The sequence below is a fragment of the Drosophila willistoni genome (genome assembly GCF_018902025.1).
Source record: "Drosophila willistoni isolate 14030-0811.24 chromosome 2R unlocalized genomic scaffold, UCI_dwil_1.1 Seg167, whole genome shotgun sequence".
Classification (NCBI taxonomy): Eukaryota; Metazoa; Arthropoda; class Insecta; order Diptera; family Drosophilidae; genus Drosophila; species Drosophila willistoni.
This window is the reverse complement of record NW_025814050.1, coordinates 17,950,860-17,972,384: the sequence shown is the minus strand read 5'-3', so window position 1 is coordinate 17,972,384 and position 21,525 is coordinate 17,950,860. Positions and strand designations below refer to the sequence as shown.

General features: G+C 33.0%; 1 protein-coding gene and 1 non-coding gene across 4 annotated transcripts in view; one reads left to right on the top strand and one right to left on the bottom strand.

Annotated features, from left to right (window-relative positions):
• The window catches only part of LOC6642795 (stathmin-1-A), an 85,588-nt gene that overhangs the window by 50,043 nt on the left and 14,020 nt on the right, over positions 1-21,525 (top strand). For 2 of the 3 annotated variants that reach the window (XM_015178335.3, XM_002065283.4), the window contains exon 2: positions 2,446-2,529. The exons of the other annotated variant lie outside the window; for it this stretch is intronic. In XM_015178335.3, coding sequence (XP_015033821.1) covers positions 2,446-2,529 — 84 coding nt within the window. The remainder of the gene's footprint in view (positions 1-2,445; positions 2,530-21,525) is intronic. 3 annotated transcript variants of the gene reach the window in all.
• Trnar-ccu lies at positions 16,504-16,575 on the bottom strand. The gene has a single exon. It is a non-coding gene; the product is annotated as a tRNA-Arg (tRNA).

The window sequence follows — 21,525 nt, the reverse complement described above, 5'->3', positions numbered from 1 at the left end:
TCTTTAAATCAAAAGGTAATAAAATCAATGCGATTCCATATGAAAATTCATTCCATTCAGTTAAAGATTAACTGGGAATCAGTTTTATTCGTTTTAAAATAACCAAAAAGAAATAAAAAACTGTGTTTTATGTAATTAATAGCTCGAAAGAAAGATACAAAATTTTACAAATCGTTGCACTTTTAATGGTTTTAAACTCAAATGACTCAATCGGGTTTCAAATTTCATCGATTACGTAGATTACTAGTACCTAAAGAAAATTTTCCCATATAACGAAAAGAAGTTAATGCCAACAGATGTTCAAATAATTCAGAGTTAAATGAGTAATTTACTTAAAACGTTATCACATATTTAAAAGTAGTACTTGACATTGCTGTATAAAGCCAGCCAAATTATAAGATAATTTGTACCAATTTTGTCTTTAAACAAATTATGAAAGCTAACGAAATTTGTTTTTTTATGGTGAGTAGTTTTCACTCCCCTAAGCTCCTGATGCCCGCCCCCATTATATGCCCCATATATTTTTTTTTTTGGGATGTCTGGCTTGTTTTGAAAAGCCTTCAGCCTTTTGCTATTGCCATACGCCTTACTGCACATCTAATTATAAAATTATGCTTAATCTAGCATAAAATGGTGACGCCGTTGTATATATGTATGCCATAGAAAAGGTCATGGGCAATATTTTAACCGCCCTTCTATATAATCATTATAAGTAATTTCGTTTATCAGCTGATGTCACAGTTCTTGTTGTTGTTGCATCTTAATGAGAAGTGGAAGTTGTCAAGACAACAAGCAAACCACAAGCCAAAAAGTTTCATATCTCTCCTTCCAAGTCGCGAAAATGGTTGGGGGGTGTGGTTGTGGGTGGTTTTCGTTGGCCGAGTCTGAGTCTGAGGCAGACCCCATAAAAATGAATGTTAATTTCTAATGAAAGGCGAGGCTTAAACGTTTGCCACCACAAAAAGTTTATGCACAACTGTCATTAAATATCAAAAATAATGACAACAAGGAGACTTTTCGGAAATGTTAACCACAACAAGAAGAAGAGGACTGGACTTCAGACAGACTTCTTGTTGTTAGTTTGACTTTTATTTAATTACCACAAAATGATGCAGAAAACTTTACAATGCCATCATATTCGGTCAGCTCAACTCTCTCTCTCTCTCTCTCTTTAAAGAAAATCTTGATTGCCATTCCTTTTTTTTAGTCTTTTCTTCGTTTGTTTATCCCTTTTTCTTGGCATCATTCTGAACGTGTTTCAATAAAAATTCAATGTTATTACCCAGAGCTTTGTGCGACAAAAATAAACAATGCAACAATAACAGAAAATGAGAATTTAAAGAAAACAAAAGATTAGAGATGTTTGGACAAGGTAGTAAGATTAGAAATGTGGAGAAGACTGTTCAATCTTTTCTAAGCCAAAGAAATAAGCCATCCACTCATTAGTCCCCAAAAACTAAAGCCCTTTATGAAGATTCATTTGGTAAATATTTATTGTCTGAAATCGACTAAAATTTATGGTCATAAATCGATTTTGCAATTAGCGATGCAAGATAAGTGCCCAACAACTGCTGCTGCCATTTAATATAATGAAGGGTTGTCTACTGTCTCCAGATAGCTATATATTAGTCTAAGCACTAAAAATATGAAGTCTGTGGGTCTGTAAGTCCAAATAAACAAGTTTTTTTTCATATTGATAAAATGGCTAAATGAACCATTTCTGCTAAAATGCCTAATATACCCTTTTATTCCATTCAATTGTAGGTTATTTTATATAGCAACAAATACCCTAGTACACAGCTGCTTAAAATGAGGCTTTTCTCGTCCTTTATTTTTTTCTTGGTCTTCCTCTTTCGCTTTTAACTTACCAACACTCTTCATTTGCATATGTAAATTCTTGTGTAGCATCTTTTAGGCGCTCGTTTGAAATTTTTTTTTTTTTCTAAATCAATATTTATATTTAGAAATGCTGTTAGTATTATATATATTGGTTTATTAGTCAAATATTTTGCTTTATGTATCACAAACTTTAAGCCGCATAAATGTTTGCACAATCTATGTAAATTTCTAATGTTTTTGTTTCCATTTTTGCATGAAATTGTTTATATTTTCAACCATTTTTATTTGATGATAACTCTGCAATTTTAAGTGGAATAAAATTAACAAACATAAACAACACATATTTTAAATACCATACATTCATAAAAAAAACAAAAACTTTCAGTTTGTTCTATTGTGGTTTTTATTATTTTACCGACAAAAAGGTAAAATGCATTAAATTAATTAAATGTGAAATGGTATATGAACTTTGCCAAATAAACAACGGTTGCCAAAATGTTTTCATTAAATATGAATATGAAACGAATACTAAACTTTATATGTATAAACTAACTTTTTCTTTAAACTAACTCTTTAACATGCTTTCACTATGGCACACAAATAAAGTATCGAGAAGATCTGCGCCAATTAAGAAAAATAATAAAATACGCTCCAAGCAGCCGCGACTCAACAAGAAAGTCAAATTTATAAGTAAGTAAACGAATTAATTTATTCAGAAATTATTGAAACTCATTTTTACACATTGTAATTATGAATGAAATCCTAAAGTGTCATGAAATTAATTTGTAATAAAGTTATAAACATTGTAAAAAGGATCTAGTGAGAACAGGTTAAGATCATGAAACTTAACTATAACATTTAAAGTTATAAATTTTGATTCTTGTTATACATTGATTTAAATAACAAATATACACTAACAAATAATATGAAAGAAGTTTAAAGCAATTTCAAGAAATCTTTCTTACATAACATAATTCTTAAGGAACAACAAAATGATCCATAAAACTTCATTAACAAACCTTTAGAAAAAATCTATTTATAATAATCTTTTTATAACAAAGAAACAGTTTTTCGATTCAGTAATTATGTACAAATGAGGTGGACAATCAGTAAATAACGATTATAAATCAGTATAATCAGTATAGGTAGAAAAGTCTCCTGACATGACCTTCAAATTACAGAAGGCCTTTGAATTTAATGAGATTTATTTATATTCCTATGCCTAAAAATAGGCAACTGTATTTACTTATATACCAATGAAATTGCGCCAGTGTTTTTTTTTTGTTTTGCTTTCTTTTTTTTTCCTAATTGTATGATGGACAAAGTTGTCTACTCTCTTGATAGGATCAAATGAGACATTGAAACTGTCTGATGGGCAATACGTGATCTGGAACTTTTGCGTATGTCCAGGCAAAGCGGAGAACTATGAAAAGTCAATTTAGTAGGTACATGGTAACGTTTGTGGACAGGTGAAAAAGGCACAACGCAATAGAGATAGAAAGAGACGAGAGCGAAAGGAGAACGGAGAAACGAAAGGTAAAACAAAATACGAAAAACCAACAAAGAACACCAACAAGCCAGAGATTCCCTCAAGGGAGACAACAGTATGAACAGAAAACTAAAGCCGACCCAGGAACAGGGAGTGAGACGCCCCTGGCCAAAGTGAGTCATTGGCTAGCGCCCTCTCCCTCTCCTACCAAAGCTACCTTTTGCCTTCTCCTCGTTTTCTTTGTGGTGGATTCTCCCATGACTTTTTGTTGCTTACATTTTGTGAGGTAATAAAATGTCAAAATCGTCTGGACGGCGCCATGGAAAATGAAGTAGATTTAGCCGCATACACACACACACACACACGCATACAAACAGAGAGGCGACTGGTGCAGACTGAAACATTTGGAGCTTACCACACGGGGCGTATACGTGTTATTTTCTACCTTTCTCTCTTGTTATGTTGTTTTTTCTTTTCTTTCTTTCTTTTTTTTTTTTTAATACGTGAAGCGTATTAAATTAATTTGTTGTTATTGTTGCAACATTTTAAATACATTGTTGCGATTTTTTTTTTTGCTTATATCTATTTGGTCTTTTAGTTAGTTGGGTAAGCTAATATCTATATACATATATATTTAGGGAGTTTCGCTCAGTTAATTGCCTGACCAGGATGACAAAAGTTTTTCATTCTGCGGTCAGTTGTAATTAAGAAATCTCTAGACATAAGTACATATAGAGCTAGGGAATGAGTTTGTAAAGTTGAGTTTATTTTTGTGGATTATCTCTGTGGGGGTAATTTGAGAATGAGCAAACGATGAACGATAAAATAGGGGCAAAATGAAAACAACTCTGACCTGCAGTGGCTTTACTTTAGACCTTTTAGAAAATTTTAACTTGTAATTACAATAATTCAAAAAGACAAACAATTTGGATTTAAAAACAAGTTTGGCTCAGGGTTAAAACGGGATGATAAGCAGTTAGATCCATCCAAACCACAAAAACAAAACATTTTCTTAAAAAATATACTGTATATTGTTGGGTTTTTTAGTCAGACTTAATTCATGTTACAACTCAAATTAAGTTTATATCTAAATTACAGATTTAGATATAATAAATCACTTTTATTGGACAAGACCATGACATAAACACAATATTCTCCTAAGGAGATATCTTTAGTTATTCTTATGTCATTATTTCCGCCACTATTTGAGAACATGTAAAACACATTGTCCATGGGGAGTAATACTTAAGTAGCAACTTGCCACCACAACTTGAGGGGCAATTTCTTGGCTAATCAATGAAATCGATTCGTATAATTTGAGGTGATTCTTTAATAACGAAAACTATTTAAGAGAAGTTTAAACGTTATGTGTAGGTTACTTCGTTTATTAATGCATTTATTTTATACAAAGTTTATATTAGTTCAGCATAGCTTAATATATACTAATACATAGTAACCCTTTGTATACTGTACAAAATCGATATAAAAATGCATAAACTAACAATCCTGCGTGACTTAAATTACCCCTATGCTCTCATGGTCTCTCCTAATTTAATAATAATGGAATAGTCTCCCCTCATCTTCTAATGCACTTTTTCCATAATTCATAGAAAACTATTTTTCTACTGAACCAATTCACCCCACTTGCCCCCACTTGCACGTCTTCTGTTCAGATAGCCACTTAAAGTTGGCCAAGAAAACTAGTTAAGATAAATCTTTTATTTTTTTCCCCCTTACTTTTTCATATTGACAACCCTCATTTTTACTTTTTCGTCCCCATTTTTTTGGCATTAACTTTTCCATCAGTTCTTATTTATTTTCTTTCTTTCTTTAATTTTTTTTTGAGGTCCCTCACATATTAATGACTTTTACGCGAGAAGGGTTTTTGGTGCTTTTAGTCTTTGGGAAATTAATGAACTTCTGGGGCGAAATAGAAACTCAACTGAACTGAAAGTCTGACAGAAAAAAAAGAGTGTGATAATTGGCTGAATGCCATAATGAATATAAATCTGTAGAATAGTTGAGTTGGGGATGAGCCAAACAAAAAAAGTTCTGATTAGAAAATTCATTGGCGTTTTTTCTGCAACGTTTCAGCACTTCAAAGTGAATGCAAAAACAAAAAGGGTTTTTATATAGAAATGACCTTTACAAATTTATGCTTGAAAATGCATTAATTTAGTTTTATGGTTGCCAAAAGTATGCTATGAAAAACTAATGAGTTAAGTGTTAAATGATAAAACGCTTTGGAATGTTTATAAATTTATATATTAATCCAATTGATTATGAGAAATGTTTTAAAATTGAATGGAAAAACAACTAATACTGACTAAACTTATTATTTGATTGATTATAATTTTATAGAAAAAACAGGAGTTTAATATATAGATAAAAAACTTCTGGTTCAAATCATAATTCAAATTAATTGCCAAATTTCAATGCTAAACCAAAATCTCATATTAATATCGACATATGTATTTATACACACAGACAGAAACAAGTATATTCCATTAAGTGTAAATGTGGTATAAAATTTGTATTCAAAATTATCAACTAAACTTTTCCGACAAACAGTCGTCTCCCCCTCATTTTATTTGTCTCTGCCCCCCACACTTATATCCTGACTGACAATTAATTTTTGTAGATTTAAATTAGTTTCCGCATGCGTGTGTATGTGTATATGTATGTGTGTGTGTGTGGCTCTGTGTGAGGGCTCATTAAATATTTACATCAAAAATTGAGCACTAATTAAAAGCTAATTAAGTTAGCAACGCGCCATAATCATAATAAAATCCCCAAAAAAATAAACCGACAGTATAAAATAAAATTTCGCACTGGTATAAAATAATGAAATGAAATGCTTATTTATATTTTTGTGCGTAAAATCAATAAACAGCACTCAATTTACAATTAAAAATTAATAACAGAAATAAATGGATATTTGTTTATAGATCTGTTGATATTTATATAACTCCGGGGGTGAAGTTCAAGAAGGGAAACAATCCGTTTCGGTTAACAATTCAATTTACTTATTCATTTTTAATTAACACATTTCATTTTTGCCTTTAATTAAATTCGCGAAACAAAATTGTTTCATATATGTTGAGAAATGCAATTAAAAACGGAAGCAAGTCAATTAAAAATGGTGAGAATTTCCAGAAGTTTCTCTCTCTTTCTCTCTCTCTCTTTGTCTTTCTCCCGCTGACTCTTGTTATTTGCTTTCTCTACGTTTGTCTCGTTCATTTCCTGGTTATTTTGAGTTTTTGCAAGAGTTTTGCTTTCTAACAGCAAACAAACTGAAATGGTGTAAAAAAAAGAGAGAGAAAAACAAAAAATGCAAATAAATATTCTAAACTCCATTTCATTGGCTTGACTTACCGACTCTCAAATACTCTAAACTCTTTAAAATGAGGCACAAGAATAAAAAAATAATGGATACTGAAACTTATAATGTCGAATCTGTAGAACAAAGTTTAATGGTGATAAGGATTACGAATAAAAAGTTATACCTATTCCAATATACCCTTTAGTTTAAAAGCTTTCAGCATATCACAAATTGCATCCATTAAAAAACTTTTAACAAAATGGCCCTAGCCTTGAGTGGGTGGGTCTCTGATTTTTTTTTTTTGTGCTTTCTATTTTATTTTTTAAGCGGATATAGTGAAATATTGTTTATGATGACAAATTGCCAAGAGGACAAAATAGTTTATTGTTGCTGTTGTTGTTGTTGTTCGTACAGAGAGCATTAATCTTTATTGCCGACTTCTGGCGAAACGCCAAAGTAAATAAAAGGGACTTCAGCCAGGACACTAGCTTCTACAGCGAAGGATTGAGAGAAAACAGAAAAATAGCATCAGCTAATAGAGTGACGACGGCAAAAGATAAAAAGATAAGCAGTAAAGGGAAAGTGATAGTAAAAATTAATTAAATTATGGAAATATGTTTTCTTTTAATTTCGCATTGTCATCTTTGACTGAGCAAAATATAAAAACAATCCGAAAAGTATGCTTACTCTGGTAAAGTGTATTATTACAGGGCTTGACAAAAAATTAAAAGGCCAAGGACAACTAAGAGAAATGTTGAAAAAATAAACTAAATTGTTATTTTACAATGTTCAATTTATCTTTAGAGATTACATGGTCAAGAGAGATTTTAATGAATAAATTAATGAATTCATGATGAGTTAAGTGAAGAAATAAAGTTTTTTAAATACCTTACCTGGAGGATTGAGACAAGTCTATGCCTTTTCTATTTAAATATCTTTCTTTAAGAATTTAAGAAGACAAATTTAGGTTACCAATAATCAATTTAATTTATTTCAAAGTTATAGATGATAGATTCTAACCAGTTAAATATAAAATCTACCTTACAAATGAAGTCAAAGCAAGTTCATTTCATTATTAAAGTTAGAGTAAATATCCAAAGCAAAGTTTCTTTGTCATTTTAGCAAAATCTGATTATAAAATATTTCAGATTTTTTGGTTTGTGACAATATTCTAGCAGATTGATGTATGTATAACTAATCAAATTAGGGCCAACCAATCAGATCGGCTATTTGTAGGGAAATCAATGTCTAATTTGCCTTAACCTAATGGACTGCTTGCTTGCTGGCTAGCTGCTTATGTGGATGTGAATTTGACCCTTGGGGGTCAGTTCAGAGGAAGCTGCTTTAGCTTTTTGGCCATTAGCATAAATAATTCCGCCTCTTTGCTTATTACTATTATTGTTGTTTCTATTATTATTATTATTATTGAATTCGCATTCGCATTGAGCAAATTTCCACATAATAATAGTAGAGCCAAAAACAAAACTCAAACGAGAGAAAGAGAAAGACTTGCAAACAATTTTGGGAGCCAAGCAAAAGGCAAACAATTGGCAATATTTGTGTGTTGTTTCCTGTCTATCGTCGCTTCCTCCTCCTCCTGCCGCAGTCGAAAAAGAACAAATTTGCTATGCAAATGATGACAGACAGATTCGTGGCAGGAATATGGTTTAGTTGGGGGAGGGGGTGGGGGAGGAAGGACGTTTTGTGAAAGGGAAGGTTGAGAGGAATTCGCTGAATGTGTTATTCTGACACAAACATGCTAGATTGCTGGAATATGCAGCTGCTGCTGCTGTTGCTTTTGCTGTGAACATGGCAAGCATTTTAGCCAAAAACTAGCCACGACCCACCAGCCGACCGTCCCTACCCCCATAGTCAGTCCCCCGCATGCCGCTCTTTCTTTATCTAAATACTCTTGAACAACCAAACCCCGCTAGCTCTTAATGCATAATTGAAGTTTTATGTCCGAAAGTTTTCCTGGCCTCTGAAAATGTTCAAAATACATGCACACATACATTCATACATGAATACAAACAAGAGCCACAGAGAACAGACAGAAGGGAGGGAAAAATGAAAGGGCGGGCGAGGATGAAAACAAATATGCTTGGCCAAAAAATTAAAATAGAAATGTCTCTTCAACAGATTCGAGTTAAATGTGAGTGTTGCCTCTTGACCAGAGGCAACACAAACACTTTAACCAAAAACCAAAACAACAGCAAACAAAATTGTAAAATGTACAAAAGGTTTCTGTTTCCAAATATTTTTTGCTATGTGTTTTTAGAATTTACAATATTAGCAGGTGACGAAAGAAAATGTCCAGAGATAAATTTAATTGAAGTCAGTTGGTCAGGTTATTTTAGGGAAATCTATTGCATTTTCGTTTTAACTCGAACCAAAATATATGCATATTTTGTGTTTAGTTGATGTTTAGTCTTTTGAGTTCGGCCTGCCACCTGTCAACCAAGTTAGCTTCGTTATTATAAATATGTTAAAATTTATCTTTTTTTTGTAATATGCACAATATCAAATGCGAAAATAATCCATATGTATGTGGATGTAGACATCAATATCTTTACATTTGCATTTTTAAATCAAAACACTTCTTATTCACTTAATTTAAATTAGAGTAGGAATTTATATAGTTGCAACTTTTATTTGGCAAAGAATTAGGCAAGATCCTTGCTCTTCTCGTTCTTGATTCGGAGCTAATTTTTTGAAAAATGAATTGATGTCTGTTCTTGCTTCGCCATTCAGAGAGTGTATTATATTATAAATAAATCATTTTAAAATTTCAATTACAACTTGCCTTGTATTTTCAGACATTTGACGAATTCTATTTTATAGAATAAATAATAAATTACATAATTTTTTTGAACTGAAATATCGAATTTCCCCAATGCATAGCTTACAAATAAATATATTTAAATGTTAAAACAATGTTAAAAAAACCATTGAATATTTTGAATTTAAATAGATTTAATTCAACATTTTAAAATTGAATTATATATCATATATTAAATTATTCATATAACAACATTTTTTACTCGGCGTCTGTTTTATCAGACAATGCAAATGCACGATCTCTTTTTCCGCACGAACTCTTCAATGTGCAACGATGCGTATGAATGATAAAATTATTCATACATACATCGCTATATACATATGTACATACGTATATATAATAATAATAAAATGAAATTACGCGCTCCGTAAACTAAAAACCAAAGTTCATTAAACAAATGACAAAGCAAAAATGAATGAATGGAAAAATATGAAGAGAAAAAAAGGAAAAGCCAATGCCATAGAGAGAAAGACTGAAAAATCTCATGTCATAGTGATAATAAAATGCACGCACAATGTATAAGCATAGGGAATGCAATGAGTTTGACCTCAAAAGAGAAAATCTAAAAGAGGACCATAAGAGGAACAACTGGAGGGAGAAAGTAGGAGAGAGAGCTGACACCATCCGGTTGGGCAATGCGGTCAACTTTAGTTATCTCGACTTATGCCAGGCCAACTGCAGCCTGGTTCTGTTGGAGAGCTGCTGGTGATTGTTCGCCCATTTGTATGCAACATTTTATTTATGAGCTTGACAATTTTATTATTGCATGCATGCCATGGTCCTTCATCCTCTCTCTCTCTCTCTCGCCCCCCCTGCTGATTGCGCATTCAAGTGAATCCGTTTTTTTGAGGTTGGCATAGAAAAATGAAAGGAATCCTTCCCTTCTTTTGGGCATATCTCGCCCTGGTGATAACCACAAAATTGCATTGTGGTCACAAACTTGAAAAACCTAAGCCCTTTTGGTCGGCTTATACCTATTTTGCATACACATTGCGTGCCTGTCTGCCTGTGTGTGTGTGTGGGTGTGTTTATGTAAGGATGCAGGATTAAAAACACAATACAACATCAACAGGATATGCAGGACACATAAAGTAAGCTCCCCTTTTTTGCTCCTTCTCTCTGTCAAAACGTTTTGAATTGAGCCCACAATTTTTACACCTCCAACATAGACGGCATTATGCTTTCGTATTTAATATAAACATTTTTCAATATTTGTCTCCTGCAGAGATTAACTTGCATGTGTATTTTGGTTTTCTCGTTTCGTTTTCGTTTCGCCTTAATTGGAAAATGTACGTTTTCTCTTGTATTTCTTTTATTTTTATGGTCTTCGATGTGATTTGTAATTAATACTAAATACATTATCGATTTTTCTTCGAACAAACAAAACAGCGAACGTACTGAACTAGCTTGGTAACTCGGTTTATGTTTGTTTTTGTTGGTTGGTTAGATGGTTGGTTGTTTGGTTTAGTTGGTTGGTGATTCAGATAGACCATTAAGCTTAGTGCTACGCGTCACCCATCGCTCTCCCCTTTCTACAATATATCGACCAACTGTCGCAGTCCAGGCTTTTATGAGCGTTTAAATTAGTGCGTTGCCATTGTGTGGCAGTTATTGTGATGCCGCCTGCGTTTGCAACCCTTGTCCGAGGTATCCCTAATATCCCGCCCCCTCTTCATGTGCTTCGTGCTTGGTGTCCACTTTCGTTACTAAGATTGTTTTATGGCCCAAAGGCTAGTTGGAGTTTATTAGCCGCCAACATGCAGGTAGGTAAGAGTTTTTTTCCCCCTTTCTCTCTTTCACTCTCTTTCTCTCTCTTTAAGTGTGTTCTCTCTTGTGTGTGTGTGTGTGTGTGTGTTTGGGCATGTGGGCGTGGTTCAATTTGCGGGTAATTAAAACTAGGAACGTCCGTCAATGTGGCGCCTTTCACATGACTGAAATTTCATTTGGAATTGGAGTTTCCACTTTTCCCTCCTTTTAAATGGTCTAACTGACAGCGTCTAATTAGTCCTCCACTTTGATTGAATTGAAGAAAAAAGAGTTCAATTAATCAATTGAGTTTGAAATTCAATTACAACTTTAAGAAATTTAGTTTTGCAAATTTCCTAGGAATATTTTAAGGCAAAATCAATGAAATATATTATTCAGCTTGACGTTTATTTTTATTCGATGGGCGCTTTTCTTCGCGGCTTCCAACATCAATGTCTACTGATACATCAACATTTGGAGCAAACGGAACCGGGAGTTTTGGAAGTTTAATGTTGAAACCACGAGCCGCATCTGATTCTGAATCCAAAATAGGATTACAGTTTGCAATCAGCAACATTGAAGCAATAATTAAAATCTGTAACATTCCAAAAAAAATTCTTTGGTATTAATTTTTTATAAATTTACCACTTCAGACAAATGAAGTTTAAGTATAGTAAAAAACAAAACAGTTTATGAAAAATTTCACAAAACTTGACTTACCAGGATTTTCATTTTACCTTTCTTTCCAATATCTTAATAAACCTTACAAGTCAGAGTAACCTTTTGATTTTAATGTACAATTGCGAAATAACCATTTCTTTTATAGCACAACGTAGTGTAAACAGTTTATTTCGATCACTCTCGGGTTGCGATTGCATTTCTTATCACACTCAGTATCTGTATGTTTAGATAAGGTGAAAGTCAATGCCAATATAATGTAATAAGATCAACATAACAATAACAAATGTGTTTTTGTGCAGACCTTTTCTTATATACCCTGCGAAAGAAATAAAGAATAATTTTCTTAGTACATTTCCTGAAGTTTATAATTTATTTTCTACATAAGTAAGTTTAATTTAAACAAGACTTCACAGGCATGACCTTTCAAGACATATTTAAATGTTAGATTTGTTCAAAGAAACATTTTCAATTGTGCCTTTAGGAGGTATCTCTACGTTGGTGCCTCAGTTTTTAATATACTGATTTTAATATTGCATCTATCACATACTTGATAATTACTATATCTGCCGCTTTCTCTTCCATATAAAGAATATTTATTGATTCTGTAATATTTGCTCTTTTCTAGTCTTTTTCTTATTATAGCGATCTTTGATTGTTTCCATGTTGTTGAGATGTTATCCAAGCAAAGCCTTTGGCTTATTCCAAGTCAATACCACCACAAATATTTAACTTGATTCATTGAGTTGACTTGTCGGCTTGACTTGTTTGATTCCAATGCAAAAAAGATAATGTAAGAATGTCAGGTATCTCAGGTATAGGTCAAACATCAGCAGGCTTGTGTATAATTTAATTACCTAGCGCAGTAAACAATTAATATATTGCCTTGTAAGACTTGATGGGTGTAAAAAGGTCTTAAATACATTTACCTTATTTTTCAGTCGACAATTTTTTGTTTTAGTTAATCTTTGAAGTTCCTTTTGAGACTAGTCGTTTACACCAAACTAAAAGCGGAAAATGACTGGTTTTATCGAAGAGAGTTAATTGAGAGTTATTGAATTATATACTTAATAATTAAAGCTATAGAAATTATATATCAATAAATCAAATGAAATATGTTTTTCTCACCTCATGCTGGATTTTATAATAATTTTTTATATTTTCTAAACTGTGATTTCTAAGATAATCTTCAATTTTTACATGTTGCTTGGATAGTTATTTCTTGTTGACATTTCTGTTTTTCTTGCTGCTGCTGTTGTGTGGTTGGGAAAAATATTTTTTCATTCAACAGATTTAGATAAAATTTACTATTATTAAGCTAACATTACAGCCAAAGGCAAAAGGACATGTTGTTGTCATAATAATATCAAACCAAATGGCACAAAGTTGCAACAAAATTTCATTGTTCCAGGACGACAACTCGTTGTGCAGCGGATGCGGATGCATTAAACAGCCAGAGAGGGGATAAGTGAGTTGAGGGAGAAGTGAGTAAGAGGAAGATAGAACAGCCAGTCAGCCATTTTGGTTCATGTTTATCGTTACAAGCAACAATATTAAAACGGATGCACAAAATGCAACTGCAGCAGGAGCAACAGCAGAAACAGGCTCTTCACAATGAGCGCTAAAAATGTCAGTGACATTTCAACAACGTTGCCAGAACAGACAAAATGTTGGCCATGTTGTTGTCATCCACGTCGTCGTCGTCATCCTCGTCATCGTCGTCGGTGTCGTTGCTGTTGTCTGGTCCCAGATAATTTGAAACTAGCATGCAAAGATAAATGTAGGTGGAGCTGGTATATGGATTCAGTTTTAGTAGTCTATGTCTGGGCGCCTGCCTGATTAACTACCCAAGCGGCTTAGTATTTTAGATTCCCATGCAGATAGATGACAAAGAAATAAATAGCAACAGAAATAACACACACAGAGAGAAATAGACTCTAGACAAGGTTTAAGACTTAAACAAACTTCAGGCTGAATGTGGCAAACAATAAATTTATGCAATTAATATTTTCTGTGAATTTGAATCATTTTGATTTTATCTCTAAACTGGAACTGACATCTTTTATTATTGCACTTTACCAAGGCAAACTATATAATAAATTAAATACAATAAATTTTTAGGTTTTTAAATTTTAAGCAACTCATCAGTGGTTTTCAACAGAGTTTTGAATCTTATTAGATTCAGTTTAAGGGAAAATGTCTACTGAAACACTAAAAAATATGGCTGCATATTTTTGTTAAATAAATTTACCAACTATTTGATGGACTTAGCATTAGTGTAAAGTTAAACAAACTGACAAACTTTTTAAGCTTCTTATGAGATACGTCAGTATTCTAGTTAGATTCATTATAACTCCATTTAATTGCTTAAATGCCAAGTAAACATTTCCACGATTCACACAGACTGCAAGCATTTACAACCGCAGTAATAAGGCAAACATACCTACATAAGTATATACATATATATGTATATATGACTTTAATACCCCTTTTCAATAGCCGCTTTAACTAGAGCTTGTGTTTGCACAAAGTATTTTAGTAGAAGCGCTCATTCAGTGAAAGTTGAAAAACCCATTTCAGAAATAAGAGAAAAAAAACTAAACTAAGAGAAGCATTAATAATGGAGCCAGGCAACAAGAAATTCCACTTCATTCGCCGTTCACACAAAAACTATTGAAAGCAATTGAGGCTGTACTTAATACAAGGCTCAAACAGAAGTAGAACAGTGTTGAAATTGAAATGCTCGCAATGATTTGCCCATTATAAGTAACTTTAAATGCGTTAAAGAATCCAGCAGATTGAAGTCAAAGGTCCAGAGAAAGAGTGAGTCCGAGTTAATTAGCTATGCAAAAAGGAATTCCTACTCCTTCCATCGTTTTACTAGCACATGTTTCATTTCCGAAAAAGGTAACAACAACAAAACTGAAAAAAAAAACAGTGAAAAGTGCAAAAAAAGAAGGAAGTTTATTATTATTTGCTACAGTTAACACAAACCCGCATTGAGAATGTGGCGGAACCCTCTTCATCTCCCCTACTCCTGCCCCGTTAAAACCTCTCCTAACCTTGTTCAAAAAGACAAAAGGCCACAATTTGTTGCTTTGTTGCTTCATGTTGCTTTCTTTTCTCCCCCTAGAAACAAAAACTGTGAAGTTTTTTCTTTTTGTTCTGTTCTCCATTTTTTTTTTTCGTTTTGCTTTTGCTTTTGTTTTAATTTAAATGCAATGTACAAAATGTAGGCGTGTCGGACGACACCAACCCTTCCACCCACCTCAAACCCCTTAAAAAAGAAACTGCTGAATGCGCACATGAGAGAAAGGAAAATAAACTAAAGCATACTTACGGGCGCTTAATGAAGGAAACGGCATAAAAGCTGCCGTCTAAGTAGTTGAAGGAAGAAGGAAACACCAACAGCAGCAAATAGCAAAGGCAAAAATGAGGAGAACAAACAACTGTTGGTAGAAATAGAAGCAACCAAGAGCAAATATTGTGAGAATTGACGCCAGTTTCATCTGATGAAAGAATAGAAACGTAATTTTTTTTGAATGTGTCGACGACGACGACGTCGCCGGTTTTTCCTTTTTTCAGGGCGTTTTTAAGTAGAATTGAGGAGGGTGGGTGAGTAGAAACAAGATGAATGGCAAAAAGAAATGTTACTAATTTAGCATAAATAAGCACAACGAAACGAAAAATTAAATGAGAGTGGCTGCAATTTGTCATAGAATAAGGTGAAATGTTTCAAGGGGACATTTTGCACCCAAATAAAAAGAAACTCTTCATAGAATAAGAGATCAAAAATGAAATTAAAGAAATATTTCCTTCAAAATTAAATGAAAATAGACAAATAAGCTTGCATGCAGACAAAAAGAACTCTTGAATAATTGTAAACAAATTGTTTGATATTTATATTGAAGATCAGACAAATTGCAGCTTCATTTTAGACTATTTAAATAATTGACATTTCTCAACTAAAATTTACCTTAAACAATTGCAACTATATTTATTAGCTTCTTTAGCCTAGACTTGAAAATCCTTTGTTGCCAACAAAAAACATTTAATAAACAGTTTAATAAAAATGTATACTTTTGGCAACCTAGAAAAAACATTCCGCTGGATCCTTAAAGACAGTTGGGGTTGAATTAATTTAAAAATTTAAATTCAATTATGTTGAAAAATGTATTTCTCTCTTTGTTGTTAAGCAGATAATTTAATATCAATATTTACTCATTTAATAAGCAACCATTTTACTCATAACCACATTCACTTTTTATACAAATAAGAAAAAACAATCAGAAGCAGAAAAATAATGATTTAAAATTTTTAAAAGCGTTAAAAAAAACTATAAAAGTAAAAAAAATCAATAAATAAAAAAAAAATTAAAAATCAAAAATACTTGCCTTGACTGGGGACAGAACCCGGGTCTCTGTCTTCTTTGCAAGACGTCTCTCAATAAAATCTCCCATACCAAATAAAAATAATTACATTTAACGTTTAGTGAAATGCTTTTATAAGTTAAATTAAAAAAATATTAAGTAAAAAAAAAAAGAATTAAAAAAAATAAATATAAAAAACAAAAAAAAATTACTTTTCCTTTACTCCAGGTGGGACTCGAACCCACAATCCTCGGCTTAGGAGGCCGATGCCTTTCCATTAGGCCACTGGAGCTTTCAGGCGCATTGTGACAAAAGCCAAACAAGAGCCAAAGCAAGAAAATGACTTGAGTTTTCTCGTTATTTCGAGACGAAGAATTCAACGAGAGATATAAATATATATTTATACATTTAAATTGCGATTTCTTTTACTTGTTTATAATAAAAACCAGCTATTACCACATTTAATTGCCATGTTCATTTCTCGTTTAGTGCAGCAAACAGACTCTTGGCATGAAATTAACCATTTTTTCATGCATTTCATTTATTTTATATATGTAGGGAAAACAATAACAATAAGAGTAAAAAATAGTTTGGCCAATGACAAAAATTTTAAAATCAAATTACAACAATTTTAGCAATATGCCAATCAACTTAATTAGTTACAGATATGGCATATAAACACTTTAAATTCGTTTTGGATATACAAATTATAATGAAAAATTATTATAATTTTATGATTTAGCCCTCTTAAGCATCGGGAGTTTTAAAGCACTTGTCATATAATTTTACAATAAAAAAAACTAAAAGTGTTTTGAAAATGTTGTAATTTTATAACGGTTAGGAATAAAGGAAAAACACTTCTTAACGTGAATTAATTTTTCAAAAGATTGAAAAATTGTTAGTATTCATGATAAGGAGAAGAATAAAATGTTCTGAAGTGACTGGCTAAACAGAATTCCATATATATTTCCTTTGATTTTATTAGGCTCTCTTCTCCCACTATATGAATATGAACAGAATACATTGTTCCACTTACGATTAAATTGATTTCTTAATAAATTATATGGTTGCTGTTTTATATCTACATATATTGATTAAACTAAAACAATTGCAATTCAAAAATGTGCCCTCAAGTTTGTTGACTTATGTTAAATATGAAATGACCTCATATATCCATCCATTCATCCCAGCGACCCCCAGTTGATTCCATAGCAAAAACAAACAAGATACAAAACACCGCAACAACCTCAAGGAAAAACAAACGCTATGCAAAACTATTAACCCAAGGGGGCAAAAAAATAAGAAAATCAATAGTGCACTAGCCTTTGGTATATGTATGTTTGTATATGTGTAAACCCTGCCTTATATACACCTATAGTTATACCGATATATACAATGTTGTTGTAGTCATTTAGCCGCAATTTCCAAGGTGATAAACTGCAGTTGAAAAAGTTTTGGGGCGTCATTTCAAGTCAGCTCACTCTTTCGCTCGACTGACTGAGTGACTTGTGCTCTTTTCCCTCCCGCCCTTTCTTTTTTTTTTTTTGTTCTTTTATCGCAAAACTAAACACGTCACGTCACTGCGTCACTTGCAGTTTGCCATAGACCCTGGGATTGAAACGTACCTAAAGTATAGTATATAATGCAACATTTCAAGTGGGTGGACTTTTTGCAGTAGGTTTTTCTGTAGATTTTTTTGTTGCTTTTTTCGTCATTTTCTTTTCTTCTCTCTAACTGTCTGGGCCAAGGCGCCACGCTTCATTGGCTCATTTTGGTTGGTTTGGGGGCAGGTAAATGGGCAGAACCATGAGTGTAGCAAGCACTATTACTTGTACTTACTGGCTGTGCCACGTGCTACCCGGCATTTGCTTATGTAATTGCCTCGAAAACTGCAAGAGACAGGATAGCGTTAAGAGGGCATAGAAAAATGTGAAAAGAAAGGCAGAAAAAGTAAAGAGAAACGCAAAAAAATTGTAAAAATATATGAAACTGCAATAAGAAAGTTGTTGCCCAACACTCGGACTGCTAAGCGGTTTATGTTGTTCGAGACATTTCAAAACAAAATAAAAATGTTTTCTATAATATTTGTCAAAGTAGGCTTAACAACTTTAACTAAAAAAAAGAATTTAATAAAACTTTTTTAGGTTTTGAAAAGGAAAATTTTTTATAAAATTATAAATACTTAAAATAACATTTGAATTGTTGAGTACCTGCAGAAATAGTTTAAAAACTAATTCAAAATAGTTTTAATGGGAAATATTTTAGCATGCAAACAGTTTTCATCATAAATAAAAACGCAAGTTCGACTAAAATAAAAATATATACAATTAAATAGATAGCTTTTTGATAGCCTCTATAATTATAGATGACTACCTTGAATATTTATTAGACCAAATGAGTTTGAATAAAATGTTCAGAAAGTCAGTTGAAAATCTGTGATAAAAGACTTTTGAAAAAATTGTATTAGATTATTATTATTTACATATGTAGATGTTTATGTGGGTTTACTTCTATAGTTCAGAAATAACATTTTATTCCTTATCCCACATTTTAGTTAGTTAGACATAATATAAACCCACGACATTTGCTTAGACTCTACAGATGTTTTGCATAAAGCCCGATCAAAAGTCATTCAACTTTACTTTAGAGCTCCCAACAATTGCATTATCTGTGCATGCGCTTCTCACTCACTTCCACCTTTGTTGGACGTGTCGAAAAAAAAGAAGACCAAACTGAGAATTACGCCCCCAAACCAAAAAGAAAATGGAAAAGTTTTTTTGCCCCGAGTGCTACACAAAATGTGAGATGTCTTGTGTCCATTCAAAGTGCATACTACTTCTTTTTAACTTCTTCTTGTCTGCGTTGGTTTTCTTTTTTTTTTTTGTTGCAACATCTTGAGAAAGTTGTTGGCTACTTTTTCGGTTGCCTACTTTTTGGCTTGCACTACGCCAAGGAAGTCTTATCTGGCAAACCACGTACTCTTGGCACCATGGAAAAGTTTTCATTATTATCAGTGAAATACAAAGTAAAATGTTTCAGCTACTACTTCAATGATAACCAACGACAGCTGCATCAAAAATAGTGCAGCTAAAACATCTTTCTTGTCACTCAAGCACAACTGTACTTAACTTAAATATATTAGATACAATATGTAATACAAATTATGTAACGATTTATTAACTAATTATTTTCTCCTTCTGTCTCTTTTCAGGTAAGTTTCCGCAACTTGAGCAGACAAGTTGGCAATTTGTCTGACTGCTCCTCTTGCCAGTTTTGGGACGGGTATGAGAAAAAAAAAGCGCTCAAAAAGCTTCCTCGGTGAATCATAGTCATGTCACGGGTTCAAAGAGGCGAAAGAAACAAAACGAGAAGAAAAAAAAAAACACGAAACGGAAAAAAGCCGCTCAACAGCAGGCAAATCCATTAAAAAACGAGAACTCAACTACAGCCACAAGAACTATACAGCAGCAAACAACGACAGCTGCTGCTATGGCGCCCAGTTGTATGCAATGCCCCTCTTTTTTTTCTTGCAGCTTTTAGTGCTATTTACTGGCATTTTTCCGAAGTGTTGTTGTTGGTTTTCTAGGTTTTTGCGCCTGCAGACTTTCGGCGACATTTTGGGCCGCCCAGCAAACGTTGAGGCCAATCAATGCCAAAAGTGCCCGAGACTACGAGTCACGTACAAGGCAAAGCTACGTATTTCGAAGGATTTGATGAAGAAAAAACCAACACTGTGTACCGCATTGTGTTCTCCTGTATGCTCTGTTTGTTTGTTTGTTTGTGTGTTCGTGTGCGTGTTATTGGAACAACAACATCAACAACAAGTGCAGTTCCGTTGGGGCGTGGCATTTGAAAATGAAATGCGGTTTTAGATGAAGAGAACTTCTGCTTTAGGTTTTTGCTTTTCTTGTTGCTTCAGCTTAAGCTTAATACATTTCGTCTTATTGAACAAGCAATTGGTGAATACACTGTGAGAAACTGATGGATTAATCGTTGGCAAAATATGGAAGTCAGGAAATTTAAGGAATAATATTTAGTTTAATCACGTAATTAGCTTTATTTATGTTCCCTGTTAGGCCAGTAGCTTGACTAGAAAAGTACTAAAGTTTCTGATCTAATAAATCAAAATTAGTTTAAATTGTCTTTGACTGTGCAGAAGTTTAAAAGAAGATAAGTCAAACTAAGACAAAATTTAGTACTGTAGTCTCCAGATAGACTTGTGAAACTTAAATTTAAATATAGTATTGCAGATTTCCTTAATATTAAAAGGTTAAAATTCTGAGCCTGAAACAGAGTGATTCGGTTTTTATTTTGTGATCGAATCCGCGTTCGGATGACTCAGACCAACTAACTATTTTTTGGATATAATTTACAAGTTATAACTTCTAATAGAGTGTTATAAAGGGATTATTTAGAATGAATAATAAATAAAGAAGCTAATGATTATCAAGTTTTAACCAGTAAAAAAAGCACGGAAGCCGAATACTTAAGTTCGTCTGTGTAAATAAATCAATCAATTAAATTAGGCCCTTAATTTAACAACTATTCAAATGCAACGTGGAATTTGGGCTTGAAAATTTAACGAGTCAAATTTTGGAAGAATGAACGTTACATGTACGTTTTGTGATGAAAGATAATTCTACTGATATATTTATTAACAAAATTACATAAATCTTATTATCAGAAATATAAAAAACAGTGCATAGTATTTAAAATTCGGCTTAACGACTTAGTTGCTTATTTCATTTCCTCTTTTTTGGCTGCCTAAAATCACTCAAGAGCTGCAATTCACTCAATAGTCCACTGACTCATCAGCTGTTATTCCAACTCAGCTGACTGCTACTACTCATCCGGCCCCAAACCCACTGAAAAAAAAAATGGAAGCAATTAAGCCCCTTCGGCGGGGGTCGGGGCAGATCAGGCAGACGACTGTCGCCCTGGTCCGTACAACAACAGCACCAACAACAACAAGGAGTAGCAAAGGATTTTGGCATAAAAAAAACGGGCCAAAAACTATGCTGCACGACAAAAATTAAAAAGTACATTTCGCTTGAACAACATGCAGGGCAGACCAGACCCAAAGGGCCCCAAGGATCTCATGTGTGTGTGTGTGTGTGTGTGTGTGTCGCATTTGTTTGTCGTTTGCCGTTGGCAGATTCTTTTTTTTTAGTCACTCAGTCATTCATTCAGTCAGTTCAGTTGGTTAGCGAATTTCTGCGCGTCAACAGCTTTCCGTGAAGTC